This window comes from Geotrypetes seraphini, chromosome 7, assembly GCF_902459505.1.
Source record: "Geotrypetes seraphini chromosome 7, aGeoSer1.1, whole genome shotgun sequence".
Lineage (NCBI taxonomy): Eukaryota > Metazoa > Chordata > Amphibia > Gymnophiona > Dermophiidae > Geotrypetes > Geotrypetes seraphini.
In genome coordinates this window covers 108,910,037-108,931,816 of record NC_047090.1, presented here as the reverse complement: position 1 = coordinate 108,931,816, position 21,780 = coordinate 108,910,037, and the positions used below count along the sequence as shown (strand labels likewise).

General features: G+C 43.8%; 1 protein-coding gene across 3 annotated transcripts in view; it reads left to right on the top strand.

The window, feature by feature from the left end:
- The window catches only part of LOC117363412 (cytochrome c oxidase assembly protein COX16 homolog, mitochondrial), a 123,934-nt gene that overhangs the window by 17,958 nt on the left and 84,196 nt on the right, over positions 1–21,780 (top strand). For all 3 annotated transcript variants that reach the window (XM_033951072.1, XM_033951074.1, XM_033951073.1), the window contains exon 3: positions 14,106–14,183. In XM_033951072.1, the coding sequence (XP_033806963.1) occupies positions 14,106–14,183 (78 nt within the window). The remainder of the gene's footprint in view (positions 1–14,105; positions 14,184–21,780) is intronic.

Here is a 21,780-nt window from a genome sequence, read left to right as displayed (position 1 = left end):
TTCTCCCTCTCCAGTAGCAGCTGTCCCTTTTTTTCCTAGCCCAGCAGCTTCCCAGATTCCTTTCCCTCCTCCCCTCCCAGAAGCATCTCTCCTTCTTCTCCCTATCCAGTAGCAGCTGTCCCTTTTTTTCTTTGCCCAGCAGCTTCCCAGATTCCTTTCCCTCCTCCCCTCCCAGAAGCATCTCTCCTTCTTCTTCTCCCTGTCCAGTAGCAGCTGTCCCTTTTTTTATCTTGCCCAGCAGCTTCCCAGATTCCTTTCCCTCCTCCCCTCCCAGAAGCATCTCTCCTTCTTCTCCCTATCCAGTAGCAGCTGTCCCTTTTTTTCTTTGCCCAGCAGCTTCCCAGATTCCTTTCCCTCCTCCCCTCCCAGAAGCATCTCTCCTTCTTCTTCTCCCTGTCCAGTAGCAGCTGTCCCTTTTTTTATCTTGCCCAGCAGCTTCCCAGATTCCTTTCCCTCCTCCCCTCCCAGAAGCATCTCTCCTTCTTCTCCCTCTCCAGTAGCAGCTGTCCTTTTTTTTTCCTGGCCCAGCAGCTTCCCAGATTCCTTTCCCTCCTCCCCTCCCAGATGCATCTCTCCTTCTCCTTCTCCCTCTCCAGTAGCAGCTGTCCTTTTTTTTCCTGGCCCAGCAGCTTCCCAGATTCCTTTCCCTCCTCCCCTCCCAGATGCATCTCTCCTTCTCCTTCTCCCTCTCCAGTAGCAGCTGTCCCTTTTTTTTCCTGGCCCAGCAGCTTCCCAGATTCCTTTCCCTCCTCCCCTCCCAGATGCATCTCTCCTTCTCCTTCTCCCTCTCCAGTAGCAGCTGTACCTTTTTTTCCTTGCCCAGCAGCTTCCCAGATTCCTTTCCCTCCTCCCCTCCCAGATGCATCTCTCCTTCTCCTTCTCCCTCTCCAGTAGCAGCTGTACCTTTTTTTCCTTGCCCAGCAGCTTCCCAGATTCCTTTCCCTCCTCCCCTCCCAGAAGCATCTCTCCTTCTTCTCCCTCTCCAGTAGCAGCTGTCCCTTTTTTTATCTTGCCCAGCAGCTTCCCAGATTCCTTTCCCTCCTCCCCTCCCAGAAGCATCTCTCCGTCTCCTTCTCCCTCTCCAGTAGCAGCTGTCCCTTTTTTTCCTAGCCCAGCAGCTTCCCAGATTCCTTTCCCTCCTCCCCTCCCAGAAGCATCTCTCCTTCTTCTCCCTATCCAGTAGCAGCTGTCCCTTTTTTTCCTAGCCCAGCAGCTTCCCAGATTCCTTTCCCTCCTCCCCTCCCAGAAGCATCTCTCCTTCTTCTTCTCCCTGTCCAGTAGCAGCTGTCCCTTTTTTTTATCTTGCCCAGCAGCTTCCCAGATTCCTTTCCCTCCTCCCCTCCCAGAAGCATCTCTCCTTCTTCTCCCTCTCCAGTAGCAGCTGTCCTTTTTTTTCCTGGCCCAGCAGCTTCCCAGATTCCTTTCCCTCCTCCCCTCCCAGATGCATCTCTCCTTCTCCTTCTCCCTCTCCAGTAGCAGCTGTCCCTTTTTTTTCCTGGCCCAGCAGCTTCCCAGATTCCTTTCCCTCCTCCCCTCCCAGAAGCATCTCTCCTTCTCCCTCTCCAGTAGCAGCTGTCCTTTTTTTTCCTGGCCCAGCAGCTTCCCAGATTCCTTTCCCTCCTCCCCTCCCAGATGCATCTCTCCTTCTCCTTCTCCCTCTCCAGTAGCAGCTGTCCCTTTTTTTTCCTGGCCCAGCAGCTTCCCAGATTCCTTTCCCTCCTCCCCTCCCAGAAGCATCTCTCCTTCTCCCTTTCCAGTAGCAGCTGTCCCTTTTTTCCCCTGCCCAGCAGCTTCCCAGACTGATAGTGGTTTTCTCCCCTCCCAGCAGCTCTTCTTACTTCCCAGCGCAGCGATTCACGAAGGCAGCCTCGGGTCCTTTGTTGGGTCGCGCCGCCTCTGAGGAAAGAGGAAGTTGCATCATCAGAGGCAGCCGCGACTCAGCAAAAGCCCCGAGGCTGCCTTCGTGAATCGCTGCGCTGGGAAGTAAAGGAGAGCTGCAGAGAGGGGAGAAAGCCACTGTCGGAGGCTCCCCAAGATCTCTCCGGCCCAGCGCACGCTTCCGATGCTGATCTTGCCGGTCCTGCGAGGACCGGCAGGAAGTTCAAATGAGTCAATCTTGCCGGTCCTGCGCGGACCGGCAAAAATTTCCTGCGGACCGTTACCGGTCCGCGGACCGGCGGTTGAAGAACTGTGCCCTAGAGGAAAGGAGAGACAGGGGAGATATGATTCAGACGTTCAAATACTTGAAGGGTATTAACGTAGAACAAAATCTTTTTCAGATAAAGGAAAATGGTAAAACCAGAGGACATAATTTGAGGTTGAGGGGTGGTAGATTCAAAGGCAATGTTAGGAAATTCTACTTTATGGAGAGGGTGGTGGATGCCTGGAATGCGCTCCCGAGAGAGGTGGTGAAGAGTAAAACTGTGACTGAGTTCAAAGAAGCATGGGATCAATACAAAGGATCTAGAATCAGAAAATAAGATTAAATATTGAACTAAGGCAAGTACTGGGCAGACTTGCACGGTCTGTGTCTGTATATTGGAGGATGGGCTGGGGAGGGCTTCAATGGCTGGGAGGGTGTAGATGGGCTGGAGTAAGTCTTAACAGAGATTTCGGCAGTTGGAACCCAAGCACTGTACTGGGTAAAGCTAAGAAGAAAAAAATTAAAAAATTAAAATTGAATCAGGTTGGGCAGACTGGATGGACCATTCGGGTCGTTATCTGCCATCATCTACTATGTTACTATAAAAGGAAGAAACCCAATATCCAAAAGATTGCCCCAATCTTCCCTAGCCAGCTGAACTATCTGCTTCCCTATCAAATGAAAAGCACAGCAGAGTGCAGGCAGCATGCCACTACACTTAGGAGAGAAGAGGATCAATGAAGTAATCATATACATTAGAAAAAAGGAAAGCAATAGGTTAATAACAGACACACTGGGTACGCCAGTTATAATTTAGTTTAGGAACTGTTAATCAACATATTGAATCCTACTCATAGACTCCCTAGTGTTGCAGTCACATACACATCACAGTCTTTTGAACAAATAATTCAGAGCATTCACCAAAACTCAGGGCCTATTCTATCAAACTGCGCTAGACGTTTTTAGTGCAGAGAGCCACGCTGAATGGCCCGCACTGCTCACGACGCTCATAGGAACTCTATGAGCGTCGGGAGCAGCGCAGGCCATTGATAGAAGAGGCCCTCAGTGTTAGTTGAAACGATAGATGGCATTATGACAAACCTAGAAAGAAAGTAATTCATTTTCACATTCTTTTAACATCATACATTTTTTTTTATCTTTAAGAAATATATGTTTCTGAAATGTCATGCTTATATCTTACAGTATGATCTTCAATGGCCTGACTTATTTAATGTCCAGATGAATATTTCTCAATAGTGTTATACATGCACAAATATCTTCTATATATCAGTGCTCCAACCTGGACCATATATGCTTATATATTTTTTTCTAAAGGAAGCCTCAGCCCCACCACTCCACCGCAAAAGTACTACCTTACTGCGAGAAGCTTTATGTGGCGCCTCATCATTGGCCGTCCTTGTTTTGTATTGCTTAGTTGTACTTTTGGAGTCGGATGACGACAGCACACTCGGGGGACCCTTGATAAAGCATTATATGCGAAACATGTCGGGTCAGACTCCTGAGTTTTGGCTCAACAATATAAAGCTAAGTAATATACAAACAAAAGCACAAGCACTTTATTGCAGCACTTATATTTATTGAAACATGCAAATATTTATTTAAAGCTATTATATGGTACAACTAAGCAATACAAAACAAGAACGGCCAATGATGAGGCGCCACATAAAGCTTCTCGCAGTAAGGTAGTACTTTTGCGGTGGAGTGGTGGGGCTGAGGCTTCCTTTAGAAAAAAATATATAAGCATATATGGTCCAGGTTGGAGCACTGATATATAGAAGATATTTGTGTATGCTTATATCTTAGGCATTCCTGTTTCTGTGTACAGTAGACCTCTTCATTCATAACACAAGTAGCACTACTATCAGCTGCATCTTGAGCGTTGGAGCTTTTACCACCGCAGCCTACGATAAGAATTCCTAACACAGCTTGATAAAAGGCAGCCTAAAATTTTAATCTCAATGGAGCCCTAGAAAAACTCATTATACTAATTTATTTTCAAATGTCATACTATGAAGTACATAACCAAAACAAAAATCTAAAAATCTGCCTAAATCGGCACTTGGACAATCAAAAAGACAGGTCATCTAAGTAGCGATAATCAAACAGGGTTTTAGACGTATCTAACATCAGTTTAAGCTTTTTCACTGCCTCTGTGCGCCCAGAGTGAAAAGGGGCATTTTTGGAAGGGCATTGGGGGGTCCGGTAGGGGTGGCCTTTGGGGGGAGTGGGGGTATCAGCAGGAGGGACTGGGCATGCTTGTGGGGGATGGGGGTGTGTCGGGCAGGAGCGATTGGGCATCCCTCCTGCCTCGATGCTTGGGGGGGAGGTGATGGTTCGCGAGTGTCAGCAGGAGAGATTGGGTATTTCTCCTGCCGCGATTGGATATCTCTCCTGCCACGATTGTTTGGGGGTGGGGAGGGGGAAACGGTTCCACGAATCTCTAACTGGTGCTTATGACACACTCTGGTTAGAGAATCATGGTTTTAAGCGAAGGACTGGTCCCTCCTACGCCTAAAAGGTCTTGTTTTGGGTGTTTGGGACTTGAGCAATTTTTTGGGCAATAGGGTTTAAAGGTAGACATAGTGGCGGTCTGGGCGATTAATCGCCTGAACGTACAGGTAGGTCATTCTCGAAACCCCTGTCCCCACACATTTTAGACTTTTTTTTCGAGAATGGACATTTCCCTGCTGCCTAATTTGGGCGATTAAAGCCTTAGGCCAAAAAGGGACATAGTCTTTTTTTTATTATGCCCCTCTGAATGTTTAAACAATTAAAACGTTTTTCTCTTTTTTATTAATTTTTCCAAAAATGAATGCAATAGAGAAAAACAATTTTTCTAAAACAGGAATAAACTTAGAAATTACTTGTCCATCAAAGCTACAGCCATCTTTCCGACTAAGAGAAATTTTAAAAAAGCAAAATTGAGAAGAGAGATAGAGAAGTAAGAAAAAACCCAACACCGTAAAACTATTAAAGCAAAGAGAAATCCATTATAAATTGTGCTCCAAATTACTACATAACATTGTCATAAATACAGTAGTGTCTCCCCTCAAAGATTCCCAGTTGTCTTAACTCAGTAATTCTTCTAAATGTGCTGAAACCCCAGAATTCATTGAGCCGACAGTGACATGAAAGACTTTATAAATGTGTTGAGGTTGGAGGAGGACACTCCCCCCACCATTTTTACCAGACACCGTGTATAAATTTGTGCATGTGATACACTTTATAGATTTGACCTTTATAAAATAGGCAAATAAAAACATACATTACTTAAGCATAACTTTTATAAAATCTTCCCTCTACTTGCGGAAAGTGGAATCTGGAGTAACTGCTTTTGTCAGTGTTCTGGATACAGATATTTGTAAATGTTCTTTGACTCTGCCTGTCATGTCCAAGAATTGAACTTTTTCTTTTTGAGAAGTCTATTGATTTTCATTGAAGGCTAGATTAAGAGTAAAAATGTCATCACTAAACTGAAAGGTCTGGCATGTGGATATTTCATTCAGAAATATCTCTTTTAATTTCTCCATGAAATGGTTGATATGTGGGGGGACATTATTCATAGGTCATTTCTGGTTAACTCTTAGAGTTAGCTGGACAATCCCAAGGTTTTAACTCTCCCTTCTAGTACAATAGGTGTGTGTCATTCTGGATGGATGGGTACTCAGTCTGAATCCACAAGCTGTGCAGACAAGTAAGCAAACTTAGGGCCTCATTTACTAATCTAGGTTAAAGAGTTAATGTATTAATGTGCCCGATAGTAAACAGGCTCCTGAAAATAACAGGTTTGCATTATTTCATGTCTGTTGAAGCTGGTTAGCAAATGAGGAAGAAATCCAAAAAGATGCCTCTTATAAGTCTACTCTATAAAGGTAGCATAGACACTTATGTGCCTTTATAAAATAGGAAATCAGAACCAGCCCTCAGAGTATGCAAATAGAGACACACATTTTTACATCTGCTTCAAAGTTGGTGTGTTTGTGTAGGTTACATATCTACTGGCAGTGCCGTATCAAGGGCAGGGCTGGGGGTGTGGACCGTCCCAGGTGCCAGCCCTAGGGGGGGTGCACAGTCGGCCAGCTGGGTCCGGAACCTCCCGCACTGCTCTAAACGGCACCTGCACCTCAGCAGGGCTGCCGTACTTATTCCAAAGCAGAGTCGGCAGCCGCACTGAAGTGCAGGAAGGCCCTGTGATGACTGTCATCTGCCACCTCTACTCTGGAAAAGGTAAGTGACAACGGATGGGGTGGACTGGCAGCCACAGTCATCACGGGACCTTGCCACAACTCCCTGTGTCTGCCAGTCCACCCCCTCAGACGTTACTTACCTCTTCTGGAGCAGAGGCAGCAGAAGCAGTCATCAGGGGACCTTGCTGGTTTGGAGGGAGCGAGGAGCATAGAAGGGTGGTGGAGGGAGAGAAAGGGGGTCAGGGTAGTATGGAAAGGTGGTAGAGGGAGAGAAAGGGGGTCAGGGTGGTATGGAAGGGTGGTGGAAGGAGAGAAAGGGGGCAGATGCTGATGGAATTGGTGTGCGGGGAAAGGGAAGATAGACATAAGGGGAAGGATACTGGATGGAATTGGGTTGGAGGAAAAGAAAGGGGGTAGATGCTGATGGAATTGGCATGCGGGGAAAGGATACTGGAGGGAACTGGGTTAGAGGGAAAGAAAGGGGGTAGATGCTCATGAAATTGGTATGAAGGGAAAGGGGAGAGAGGCATAAGGGGGAAGGATACTGGATGGAATTGGGGTTTAAATTGGTCTCCCTGTCTCCTAACCCTAATAATACCAATGTTCTTGTTTGCCTAGGAACCACCAAAGGGTTAATCATGAGCTGAAAGTACATAAATTTTCCTTTGAAAATTGCCTAGGGAAAAGGTACCCCCAAAAGGTTGCCTCTGCTTTTATTCTGCAAGTACTGTTTCTATGACAATCAATATACATAGTTTTGAAAATGCAAAACTAGTTGTGGTGTTGCTCTGAGCCTGCCTGGATAAAAGTACATGGATTATTGATCCCTATGCTTATTTTTATTTGTCTACAGAATGGATAGTATTCAGGCATCCTATCTACTTGAGTAAATGGCTTTTGAAAATTGCCCTTTCCAAGTGTTGCATCTATTTAGTGAGCCAACAATAAAATGAATTTTTCATTCATTGTGTTGCAAACATTCCCTTTCTTGTGGAAATGTAGTTCTGAATGACTTTCTTGGGAAAAAAAAGAAAAACTACCTTTAGATTAGAGGAAAGTTAAATAAGTTGTGAAATGATAAGCCTTTTCTATAGACTCAATACATTTGAAATTAGCCATACCTAATCAGTTTTTAAAGAAATCATCTTGGAGAATTGAAAGGAACATGTGGCCCTCTATGAATCATAAAAAATATAATTCCTCTATGAATCATTCCATTTTTTTTTAACACTAATCTTTGAGGTGCACAAAATTACAATCACATTTATATTCTGCAATTACTTAAAGAGTTCAGTGTGGATTACAGTAAGATTAAGCAATTCTAACAGTTTAGACATTAAGACTAACCAGCCAAATGACCTGGAAATAAAAACTTAAATCAATTTAAATAGTTTAGTCACCTAAATATAATTCAAATAAATAGATTACCCATGACACACATGCATAACCTTTTTCTCTTTTAGATATTCTTTAAGGGTAATTTTAAAAAGATTTTTCAGCGGAAAAGGTATTATATAAAACTTTGCAGCAGTATACTCACATATAAGCAGGTGTGGTGACATATGCGCTGTGTGTAGGCACTCTTTAGGATAAGGTAGGGGTGGAGTTGTAATGTAAGCATGTATTTTATAGACTTTGCCAGTACACAGTAGCGTACCTAGCCCACCATTTTTTGACCCCCCCCCCCATCTGTTTGAAAAACATGATTTTTAGTAACAATCCGTCACACAAGATTTTTAATAACACGTCACACAAGAGTGTACCAAGGAAAAGGCAGCATCTTACATATTGCAGTGAGCAGTACATCAATACACCCATTGTAAAACTAAACAAGCCAGACTAGTACAGATCAATCCTGCACAGTCAATCCTAACATAAAACTGTGTCTTTCGAACACACAGAACACAGAAAATACATTCGCCTAGTATGGAATATGTAATCACAAACTAACCCCTCCCCCTTTTACAAAACTGTAGTGTGTTTTTTAGCCATGGTGGTAACAGCTCAGACTCTCATAGAATTCTGTGCATCACAGCTGTTACCACCACGGCCGGCACTAAAAAATGCTCTACAGTTTTGTAAAAAAAGGGGGGGAATAAAATAGAAATACATAGACAAAAGTTAAAATAAACAAAAGTTAAAATAAACCACCAAGAAGCTGGACTCTTCATACAATGCAACACCACAGAAACAGCAATGCATCTCCCCTAAAGCAAAAAAATAAATAAATAGAAATTTTTTCTACCTTGTCTTCTCTGGTTTTTGCTTTCCTCATCTTCTTGTCACTCTCTTTTTTCATCCACTGTCAACCCTCTCTCTGCCGCTTCTCCTTCTATTCCCCTTCCAGAAATTTTATGTCTCCCTCTTCCATCTCTCCCTTCACCCCCATTGGTCTGGCATCCATTTTCTTCCCTTCCCTTCTCCAATGGTCTGGCAACTCTCTCCTCTCCTCTTCTTCCCTTCCCTGTCCCACACTCCCATGGTCTGGCGCATTTCACTCTCTCCTCTCCCTTCCCCCCACTTCCACCAGCATCTGCCCCCTTTCTTTTCCTCCATCCCAATTCCATCCAGTATCCTTCCCCCTTATGCCTCTCTCCCCTTTCCCTTCATACCAATTTCATGAGCATCTACCCCCTTTCTTTCCCTCTAACCCAGTTCCCTCCAGTATCCTTTCCCCGCATGCCAATTCCATCAGCATCTACCCCCTTTCTTTTCCTCCAACCCAATTCCATCCAGTATCCTTCCCCTTATGTCTATCTTCCCTTTCCCCGCACACCAATTCCATCAGCATCTGCCCCCTTTCTCTCCTTCCACCACCCTTCCATACCACCCTGACCCCCTTTCTCTCCCTCTACCACCTTTCCATACTACCCTGACCCCCTTTCTCTCCCTCCACCACCCTTCTATGCTCCTCGCTCCCTCCAAACCAGCAAGGTCCCCTGATGACTGCTTCTGCTGCCTCTGCTCCAGAAGAGGTAAGTAACGTCTGAGGGGGTGGACTGGCAGACACAGGGAGTTGTGGCAAGGTCCCGTGATGACTGTGGCTGCCAGTCCACCCCATCCGTTGTCACTTACCTTTTCCAGAGTAGAGGTGGCAGATGACAGTCATCACAGGGCCTTCCTGCACTTCAGTGCGGCTGCCGACTCTGCTTTGGAATAAGTACGGCAGCCCTGCTGAGGTGCAGGTGCCGTTTAGAGCAGTGCGGGAGGTTCCGGACCCAGCTGGCCGACTGTGCACCCCCCTAGGGCTGGCACCTGGGACGGTCCACACCCCCAGCCCTGCCCTTGATACGGCACTGCCAGTAGATATGTAACCTACACAAACACACCAACTTTGAAGCAGATGTAAAAATGTGTGTCTCTATTTGCATACTCTGAGGGCTGGTTCTGATTTCCTATTTTATAAAGGCACATAAGTGTCTATGCTACCTTTATAGAGTAGACTTATAAGAGGCATCTTTTTGGATTTCTTCCTCATTTGCTAACCAGCTTCAACAGACATGAAATAATGCAAACCTGTTATTTTCAGGAGCCTGTTTACTATCGGGCACATTAATACATTAACTCTTTAACCTAGATTAGTAAATGAGGCCCTAAGTTTGCTTACTTCCTACCTTTGCTTTATTCAATTTTCTATACCATTCTCCCAGGAGAGATCAGAACAGTTTACATGAGCTTATTCAGGTACTCAAGCATGTTCCCTGTCAGTCCCAGTGGGCTCACAATCTGTGAACATGTCATTAATCCAGTATACACAGAGCTTTGCCTTCATTATAATCTTATGCACAACCTTCTATTGTGTAGGTGACTGCTGCTAAATCAGTAAGATAAAGAAGATAGAAGTAGATTGGGGTTTTTAAAAAGAGGTTTTCTGTTTTAATTTAGTCTATTGTACTGTAAAACACAGGGCTCCTATCTGCTCTTTGCTTGGTGTCATCTTTTGATTAGTTTTTCTTTTGCACAGTCTTTGGAATAAAAATTATTTTGCATATAATTCTGGGGTGATTCTCCTAAATGATTCTAGATCAAATGGCAAGGAATGGAGTCTGCCAGCCTTTTTTTGAGCTGATAAATACCTGTAAACTGCTTTGATTGTACCACAGAAAAACTATATCAAATCCCATTACCCATGAATCAAGAAACTATTAATAATACAATATTTTTGTTTTCTTGTCCTCATGGAAGATAGTGAATAGAAAGCCCAAATTCATATCTGCACTTCTTGACAATGAAATTGTGCTTAGTCATGCTGGGAGGGAATTTAGAAATTTTTTAAAGGAATCCCATTATGGGTCACCAATCCCTGATCTAGGAGTTAATACTTATCTTGCCATCTTATTGAATTTATAGTTCTTTACACCTTCATGGGAGGGGGTCAACTAGCTTCCAGTTGATGGTTTCTAGACCTGATGGCAGGTGCACGATCAACACTGTTTGGCGCCAAATTTTTTTCTTTTATAACAGCTTCATAGGTTTTATGCATGTGAAGTAAATACCTGTCTCCATTCCTCTGCTTCCCTTGGCATCATCTTTTCTGCCTGATGCTTCTGAAATTAATGCCATCCATGATCTCATTCTAGCAGCTGTCAGTGAAGCGGGTAAGTGAGCACCATAGGAAGACAATATCAGAGCATGCAAATAAGGATTCAGAAAGGCATGCACACCCTTAGCAAAAAAGAATCTTATAGCAAGTGAAACGGGTTCTGCAATTCTGTGATGTCATGGCATGTCTTCCTCTATTTAGAGCTTTCTTTTTGGTATTTCCCCATCTTCCTTTTTCTCTGTCATTGTTCTGTCTTCACATACTTCCCTCTCTTTGTCCTTCTTCCTGCTCTGCTCAGCTCCCTCCTTTGCTTTTGTTGCTGGCTATGCAGCCTAGGGTGATAATTTTGTGCCACTACCAGTAGCAAGAATAACTTTGGTACTAGCCAGCAATAAGCGGATGGAAAGATTTTCAGCTTGAGTATACGTGCTCCATGGAGATACTAATCGTATTTCAAGCAGGCGACAGACTGTGGGCATCTCACTGTCCCACAGATTCTTTGTCTGATTGCCATCCTCTGCTACAATGGCAAGTACTGAAATGCAGTATTGTCAAAACTTAGGTATAAATGTTGTAATGTAGAAACCTTATAATCTTCCTTTCTAGTCTAAGATTAGAAAGTGAGCAGCGTTCACTTTATGCTGTGCAAGAGCCTTTGGCCCATATTGCACTTGGAGGTGCAGGAAGCAGTTTTGTGGTTTTAGCTGTTCAGAGCAGGCAGATCCCTTGGGAGTTCCTGTACATTGAAATCATAGGATTGATTCCTGCATCACCCCTAATGGTAAGAATGAAAAAGCAAACCCACGTGCACCTTAGAGGGAATATAGAAACTTAGAAGATGATAGCAGGTAAGGACCATATGACCTAACCAGTCTTCCAATCCATACCACCTATAGATCTCTGCTATTCCTTCCTCTTCCTTTGAGAAGCAATGGGTTATATGTACTCTGTGACTAAAGTCAGAACATGGCAACAGGAATTTATGCATGCTTGTTTACTCCTGAAAATCTTAATGTGTCTGCTTCAACTGATAGCCAATCTATCGATTAAATAGGGAAGGGTTCCAGAAGACTGGAAGGTGGCGAATGTTACACCGATCTTCAAGAAAGGTTCGAGGGGTGATCCGGGAAACTACAGACCGGTGAGTCTGACCTCGGTACCGGGAAAGATGGTAGAGGCGCTGATAAAAGACTGCATCATTGAGCACCTTGATGGACACGATCTGATGAAGACTAGCCAGCATGGCTTCAGCAGAGGAAGATCTTGCTTGATGAACTTGCTGCACTTCTTCGAGGGAGTAAACGGACAGATAGACAAGGGTGACCTGGTCGACATTGTATATCTGAATTTTCAGAAGGCTTTCGACAAGGTTCCGTATGAACGACTACGAAAAATTGTGAGCCATGGAATTGAGGGTGAAATACGTGGATTAAAAATTGGCTGGTGGATAGGAAACAGAGTGGGAGTAAATGGACAATACTCAGACTGGAAAAGCGTCACCAGTGGAGTGCTGCAGGTTTCGGTACTTGGACCCGTGCTCTTCGACATATTTATAAACGATCTGGAAATTGGTTCGACGAATGAGGTGATTAAATTGCAGACGATACGAAGTTATTCAGAGTAGTAAAGATGCAGAAGGATTGCGAACATCTGCAACGTGACATAAACACGCTCGAGAAATGGCAAATGGGGTTCAACATGGATAAGTGTAAGGTGATGCATGTCGGTAACAAAAATCTTATACACGAATACAGGATGTCCGGGGCGGTACTTGGAGAGACCCCCCCAAGAAAGAGACTTGGGAGTATTGGTCAATAAATCAATGAAGATGTCCGTGTAATGTGTGGCGGCGGCGAAAAGGGCAAACAGAATACTGGGAATGATTAAGAAAGGGATCACGAACAGATCAGAGACGGTTATCATGCCGGTGTACCGGGCCATGGTGCACCCTCACCTGGAGTACTGTGTCCAGCACTGGTCGCCGTATATGAAGAAGGACACGGTACTACTCGAAAGGGTCCAGAGAAGAGCAACTAAAATGATAAAGGGGCTGGAGGAGTTGTTGTACAGTGAGAGATTGGAGAAACTGGGCCTCTTCTCCCTTGAAAAGAGGAGACTGAGAGGGGACAGTCAAGATACTGAAGGGAATAGACTTAGTAGATAAAGACAGGTTGTTCACCCTCTCCAAGATAGGGAGAACGAGAGGGCACTCTCTAAAGTTAAAAGGGGATAGATTCTGTACAAACGTAAGGAAGTTCTTCTTCAGCCAGAGAGTGGTGGAAAACTGGAATGCTCTTCCGGAGGCTGTTATAGGGGAAAATACCCTCCAGGGATTTAAGACAAAGTTGGATGGGTTCCTGTTGAACCAGAACGTATGCAGGTAGGGCTGGTCTCAGGGCACTGGTCTTTGACCTGGGGCCACCGCGGTAGCGGACTGTTGGGCATGATGGACCACTGGTCTGACCCAGCAGCGGCAAATTCTTATGTTCTTATGTTTTAGTCTCTGTCTGTCACTTGAAAATCCAGTGTGCATATAGTGCAGTATTGTGCTGGCCACATCTAAGCAGCCAGTACTTTCACTACCACTCTCTTATGTAGTAAGGGCAGGTCAGTGGGGGCAGTCTGCCCCAGGTTCAGGGAGTTGGATGGTGTGTGGAGTGGTTGCAGGACCATGGTCCATATGCACAAGGCCATTGGCTCTATCAGCTCTATCTGACGTCAACTTCCTGTTCTGGGTCAGAGAACTGATAGAGCTGACAGCTGTGAGCATGTGGACCGCGGCCCCACGACCACTTCACCCCCCCACCCACTGCCTGGTGGGGGGGGGGGAGTCTCCGCCCTGGGTGGCCATGAAGCCAGTTATGCTACTGTTACCACTTGATATGTGGATGGACTGCCTTGTAAAGTTAATAACATAAGCAGAGAAATTTAAGGAAACACTGCTGAATACTTGGATGTATTTCAATGTATCCTTTTCAACTAGAGTGGTATTGATGAGCATTATCTTGAAAATGAATTTGCACTGCTGATATGTTCATCAGGCTTGGTGGAAGGTGGTTGGCACGAAGGCTACCAGGATTTATTTGTCTTTCTTCAAATAGTTCCCTGTGTCCAATGCATTTCAATTGAAAAGTGAAATATTTCTCTTTCCATTCCTATACAGACTTCTAATTTCACTTTCTGATGTGTTATTTTTCTGTTATTTGTTTAGTTGCTGATCATTGGTGGCTCTTTTGGGCTTCGTGAATTTGCCCAAATTCGATATGATGCCCAGAAGCTCCATAGAAAGGTAAGTGTTTTTGCTCTGAAGTTTAAAATAACAAGAAACAAAAGGAAGACCCAATATTCCACAGTGAGAACAATCCGATAAAAACCAAAAGACTGTGGATGTAGATGTTCTGAATGATGATTTATTATTCACTCTTCGCTATAAAAACATTAAAATACAAGTATAAGTCTATAGTACATATGTGATAGTCCAGCCGTCAACTCATGCACACATAGAAAATGTTAACTTTTTGCTGTGTTGAAAACTTCCACAGTTTGTAACCGTAGGCCACTGAAGTGTTCTTAAAATTAGGTGTAGGGGGTTTGTTGAAAGGGAATTTAATTTTCAAAAACATTTCTGGGAGTAAAGTAGTACTGTAGTTTCTGTGTGGAAATAGGATTTTAGAAAATTGCGTACTTGATATACATGTAAAGTATGCACAACCTGTATACATAGAATTTACCCAGCTAAATAAAATAGGCACAAACATTTGCACCCCTTAGATTCTATAAACGGTGCCTAAAGTTGCAAGTGCAATTTAATTGAGTAATGAGTGGGTTATAGGGTTCTTATATGTTTCTCTATGTATACACGTCTCCCTCCCTATTCGCGGGGGCTAGGGGCAGAGCCGGCCCGCGAATAGTGAAAATTCGCAAATAACTTTTGGGCCAGCTCTGACCCACCCCCGGACCTGCAGTGACACGGGGCAGGAGCAATCTTCCTACACTCCTGCCCCGTGCAGAGCCGTGCTGTGAGTTCCCGTAGTCTCACGAGACTATAACAGGAACTCCCTGTGACGGTTTCTCACCCCTCCGCCTCCGATTGCCCCGATCCAAGTCCCAGGGCCGTTTTTTAAAAAAATGCAGGCTGCCAACAAGCGATTCTCGGGAAGGGGGGGGCTGGGAAAAAACTCACAAATAATCAAAACCGCGAACGTCGAAACCGCAAATAGGGAGAGGGAAGTGTATTTTAATTTGTATTGTAATAATTGTAATATGGTTTTATATTGCTTAAGGTTTAAAAAAAAAATTATATTAAAGGTTTTTTAACAATATACATATTTGTTTTTAAAAAGAGTTATTCCTGAAGCTGATACTTTTTGCCATACAATCCATCTGCTTTTGTTTTAATAATATCTTGTGTATGACTTTTTAATTGGTTCAATTATATATTATGTATAAATTTATTATTTCATTATGTGTTATTGACATACCTCCCTCCCCCCAACACACACACACACACACACACACCTTTTATCAAACTAGAGGTTTTTAGCATGGGCTGGTGAGGTAAGTGCTCTGACGCTCATAGGAATTCTCTGGGTGTTGAAGCATTTACCACGCCGGTTCACGCTAAAACCTCTACTCTGGATAAAAGGGGCCCATAATTATTTGCTTTTTCTTAATATATGTGGTCTTCAATGCGCTTATCATACATTGTGGATTCATTATGTATGATTTAATATTTAATATCACCACTGTCTCTTTAGTACTCATTTATTTGTTTTATATTACACTTTCCTTCCGTTTATTCATCACTGGTGTTCTAGTCCCATTATATTTTTTGTTTTTAGGTATTTACCTGCATGCATGTGCTCAATTATATTGTCAGCAATCGGCACATGCAAATTTAGTGAATCTTCGCTACTCTCCGCCAACCTCATTTACATGAACGTTTTTTGACGAATGACTCACTTTTATAAAATTGCTATCAGAGCAGCTGTGATAGTAGCCTTTCGTTTTTAACGCGGGTTTTTTTTGAGAATCTTGGGCTTTAGTGACTTGCTCAGGGTCACAAGGAGCAGCACTGGGATTTGATCTCACAACCTCTGGGAGCAGAGGCAGCAGTTCTACTTGTGAGCCACACCTTCCCCAGTAAGTACGTATCAGTGCTATAGAACTTGTTCAAGCATGTTTGCCTAATTCCTGTGGAATAATACATTGTTTTTTTTCATTTAAAGCTAAAGAGAGAAACAGTTCTAGAGCTGGGGAGTCTAAAAACTAAGGGGCTGATTCTGTACGTGGCGCCTGCCACATGTCATTCATGGACAGGCGCCGCTTACAGAAACACAGCTAGCAAGAACCCTAGGCACTGGAAATGTAGGCCACTTCCGGGCTTCGGCATCACTAGGTGCCGCTAAGTGCCATGGACCCAGCTGCCGGTCTCAGGCTGCCTAGCGGCACCTAATTTTTAAAATGAGTTTTTAATTGATTTTTAATGGCACAACCAATTATCACACCCCTTAAAACCAATTAAAACATTTAGGCACTGCTTGGCACAATCTAGACCACCTACTGGTGCCTAACTCATTGACTTTTTGAGAATCCGGCCTAAATGCCTTCATATTACATTACATTAGTGATTTCTATTCCGCCATTACCTTCCGGTTCAAGGCGGATTACATCCAAACTAAAACAAAATTACATTCAAAATTTGAAGGAATAGAATAAGCGATGACATAGAATTTTTAAGGTAATATATATTGGGTAAAGAGTTACCAAAGGGAAGTGGTGGTCTTTAGGAGATAAGAATAGGGTGAAATTATGGGTTTTAGATAACGTTTGGTAGATTCAGTGCTTGTTAGGAAGATTCTAGATTTCTAACTGGTGCATATCATTTCTATAGTGCTACCAGGCTTGCATAGTACACCAAAACATGGAAGAGACAGTCACTGCTTGAATGAGCTTACAATCTATTTAAGACAGGGAAATTGGACAAAAAGGTGCATCTATATACAGTGCTCAAATTGTACAGTTGCCATTCGGAGACGGTGAAAAACAGTGGACAGGACCTTGAACTTCAAATAAAATTCAACAGGTGTTCTGTGCTGCTTTTCACAATGGCAGTAACATGATCACTGGATCTGGCACTTGTCAGAAATGTAACTGTATTTTGAAGAAGCTACAAGCATTTCAAACATGCAAAGGGAAGGTCTTGATATAAAAAGTTACAAAAGTCTAAACAACTTGTAACTGGTGAGTGAATGATCCTAGCCAAATCCCATTTTGTCCATATATAGGTAAGCTTAATAGGTCTGATTAAAATAAACCACAATACATGCTATCAAAGAAACCTGGTTGTACTTGAATATACAGTAGTAGAAAGCAGTAATTTGCACAGAGTGGCAGTTAACAATTCGAATCAGTTTAGCAGACAGACTAGGTGGGCCATGCTGGTCTTTTATTTGCTGTTGGATAATTGGACAGCATTTTGCTTTATTTCACTTTAATAGAGTAAGGGTGACCTGTGATTTGACTTGCCAATGTCCCCTTCAGTCTTATATTATTCTAAATGGCTTGAAGTTGCTGGGTCTTAGTACCTAGTGCTATAACATAGATTGAGTGGAAACAATGACGATCACATTTTGTGTCATGAAATTTCCAGAATTTTAGAAGAGTTTATATCGTTGCATTTTTAACTTTTACTCCTTCAATAATTTTTTGAGGTTTTCAACAGGGAATTTATCTACTTTCATTTACTACCTAAAACTAATCTGTAAGGACCAGAGTTGTAATAATGGAGGATGGGATCCTAAAAAGGTTAATGGCTGAGGGGGGGAAAAAAAAGAAAGAAAACTGTGAGTTAAACCAGCAGAGGGCAGAAGAAATCCACAAAATAGACAAGATGTATTGAGGGATAGATAGACTGTATGTAATTTTTACTCAGACACTGGGTTGTCTGTATGACCGCTGTAATTTTAGGCTTCTTAAGCCTAAAAATGTGTGTGTGTGTATGTAGTAACACCTAGAAGTGGGTATAAGTAACTGCATGCATGCTTTCTAAAGAAATATTATGTGCTTCATCTTTCCTTGTGGCTTTTTTTTGTTCCCACAATTTACCATAGACTTAAGACATCAAAAAATGTTATGTTTAAATGTGTTTATTCAATTTCAACGTGCAGAAAACAACAACCATAGCAAAAACAATTCAGAATACAGACATATTTGCACATATTCCAAACCGCCCCTTCCATCCCCCACCACCCCAACAAAAACCCAAACAGTAAATCCCTGAATATAAGAAGGTAATAGATAAATCAATTAGGAGTTCAAAAGTCTACTCCGGGTCACTGATGGAAGGGTCATCCAAAATCGCTCCCAAATCACAGTAAATCGGCGCCCCGGTCCAGAGTCAAGATCAATAAAATGTCTATGTTCTAAGGAAGCATGTATGATCATCAATGATTTCCATTGACTATAAGTCGGGGCCTCGCTAGCCAGCCATTGTGTAAGTATAGCTTTTTTCCCAAGTAATATAGTACGAGCTCAAAAAATGTTAATTCAGGGTTTTGGTTCCCGAGGCAAGAGAAGACTAAACATATTTAAAAAATTTTAATATTGTATATTGCCACAAATAAGTCATGGTTACATTGGAAACAAAGTTAACATTGGAGAATGATATAATTACAAGAGAATTTACCAGGTAGAAATGTTTTTTACTGGTATTTAAATCTATAATATAGGGCTTTACTTCTTTAGCAGGAGTAAATAACTTCGTATACAACATTTGATGTATGACCCAGGAACTCAGATTTAAGGGCTGCTTTTAAACCCTAACTCTCTTATTTAGAAGATTAGCTGTGTAATTACTTTTTCAGTTAAACCTTAATTTACCACACTAGTTGCTAGAATTAAAATAGAACAGTTTCAACAAAGTTGTATGTCAGTCTGTAATAAAAAAAATTAATAAATAAAGGTAGTTATCTTCCTCTTTATTTTTCATAGACTAAGGAACTCATAATCAAAAGAAACATCTAAACGTCTAAAAAGTGGCCTAAATGGCTACTTGGATGATCAAAAAGCCTGATCGTCCAAGTACCCATAATCAAAGCTGGTTTTAGACGTATCTAAAACCAGCTTAGGCCTTTCCCTGCCTCTAAAAGCACAGAGAGAAAAGAGGCGTTTTTAGAGGAGGGGAAAGGGCGGGTAGTGGGCAGGAGGTGTGCCGACCTAGACCTAGGCGTACAGCAGGTATAACCAAAACTTTAGGCAGGCTGCCTAGTCGGCACTTATACGTTTTGACTTAGACCGAAGTGCCGAAAAAGGGGCCGCTGAGCTGATCGTGGCAACCTGCCTACCCCCTACAGCAATGACCGCGATGCCTCATCTCCCCTACCGCGATGCCATCACTCCTCTACCCGAACTGCCGCGACCCGCAGCAGGAGAGATGCCCTATCTCTCCTGCCGTGATACATCACCCCCCCCGACAACATTGGGGCAAGAGGGAGCCCAAGCCCTCCTGCCCCGCGAACCTCACCCCCCCCCCCCGATTACGTTCAGGGCAGGAGGGAACCCAAGCCCTCCTGCCTCGCAATCCCCAACCCCCACCGAGTCCGATCCAGCCAGGAGGGAGCCCAAGCCCTCCTGGCCTCTAGCCCACCACCCCCTACAAGATCGGGCAGGAGGGAGCCCAACCCCTCCTGCCCAGGCGGACCCCCTACCCCCCACCCCCACTACAATACGGGCAGGAGGGATCCCAGGCCCTCCTGCCCTCGACACAACCCCTCCCAATGACCGAACCCTCCAATCGGCCTCCCCCCGAAGACCTGTGACCCCCGCTGACTCCACCTTCCACCTCCATACCTGTTAAATGTTGGCCGGACGGACGTCTGGCAGGACAGCTGGCCCGTCTGGCAGGACAGCTGGCTCCGGAATGGGACTAGATTGGCCCAGGCGGCTGAAACCCCGCCCACAGGTGGGGCCTAAGGCACCTGGGCCAACCAGAATAGGCCCAGGAGTCTTAGGCCCCTCCTGCGGGCGGGGGGTGAGAAGCCAGGAGGGCTTGGGCTCCCTCCTGCCCCGAACGTAATCGGGGTGGGGTGGGAGGGGGTTGGGGATCGCGGAGCAGGAGGGCTTGGGTTTCCTCCTGCCCGATGTGGGGGGGAGGGGGGAGGGTTGAGATGGATTCTGTAACCGGTGTTGTTTTTGACAGACACCAGTTACAGAATCCAGCTTTTAGGCGAAGGACTGGCTCCTTCTTCGCCTAAAAGCCCTTGTGTTGGACGTTTGGAGCTTAGGCGTTTTTTTAGGTTCATTATGGGGTATAAGTTTAGACGTAGTGTGGTGGTCTGGGCATTTAAACAGCTGAACGTAGAGGCAGGCCATTATAAAAAAAAAACTCCTTTTGGATGTTTTTTTTGATTATGGACATTTTCCCTGCTTCTGCTTTCAATGTTTAAGGCCTTAGGCCAAAAGGGGACTTAGATGTTTTTTTTTGATTATGCCCCTCCAAATAGACATGAAGCCCAATTTTTCATAGAGCATTTAGGTAGGAAATGGCATGCCTAGGGGTGTGCAGTTTCCCAAGTATTTTCTGACAGGCTTATGACATGTTTTTGTAATATATAAGAATGTAGGGAAATATATAAATTGTAGCAAGTCCAGCAGGAACAGCCATTTTACAAAGGATCACATTCAAAAAAGAGAGACAAAGGGTTTTCAGTGTGCAGATGCTGGAGTTTATAAATTGGATGCCCAGGAAGAACCAATTAAACAGCTAAACCAAAACATCTATTTTTTTTTTGTTGTTGTTGTGTGTGAATTTATCTCTTGGTCACTCTTGCAAACTTGTTTGCCTCAGAGCATCTGTATTAAAAGTATATGTTGGTGTTGGTGTTGCAGAATCAGAAATAATACATATAAATATTGGTTCTGCCTGAATCACGCCTGTAACATTCCCCTTTCAAAACTGCATTTGCTGCAGATGTGCCTGTGTAAATAGCAGCTTTCTGAAATTGCTAGCTCCATACATTGGGTATTTACACATGCAATACAATATAAGCCTTCTGAAATAACTTCCAAAATAACTTCTAGTGCACTAGGGATGGTATACTGAACGCTTGGGTAATCTCCCCAAGCCCGTGATGCCACTCAAACTTCTGAAACTTCCTCCATGTGCTGCTCTGCCCCCTTCAGTTCTCTCTTCTGCTTGCAAACAAGAAGGTATTCTTTTGTGGTTCTTTTTGTAGGATTTTCATGATTTTGCAGAAGACTTGGGCTATGGCAGATACTCCATATACTTTGTCATGCCAAAGAAAGGTTCAGAGGAGTGGAGACCTATCCTGGATCTAAAGCATGTAAATTCAGCCATCAGAGTATCTTGATTCCGGATGGAGACCATTCGATCTGTCATTGTGTCGATAGAACCAGGGTAATTCCTAGCGTCTCTGGATTTAACGGAGACTTACCTTCACATTCTAATTTTCATGGAACACAGAAATTTTCTCAGGTTTCACGTGTTGGAGAGCCATTACCAGTTTACAGCACTGCTCTTTGGCCTGGCAACAGGGCCTCAAACTTTCACCAAAGGAATAGTGGGAGTTGCTGCTCAACTTCACAGAGCAGGTTGGCCGATGCACCCGTACCGGGACAACTGGCTCATCAGGGTCTCATCATTGGCAGAAGGACAGAAAGCAGTGGTAGAAGTGGTGTGTTTGTTACAGAGGCTGGGCTGGCTGGTGAACTTTTGGAAAAGTCACCTCCTGCCATCCCAATCCCTGGAGTACTTGGGAGTGCTCTTCAGCACTGCAGAGGGCCATATCTATCTTTCAGAGGCACACAGACAGAAGCTTTGCTGCCAAATCTTGGATTTGTTGGCCAAGAAGGTACCAAGTGCATAA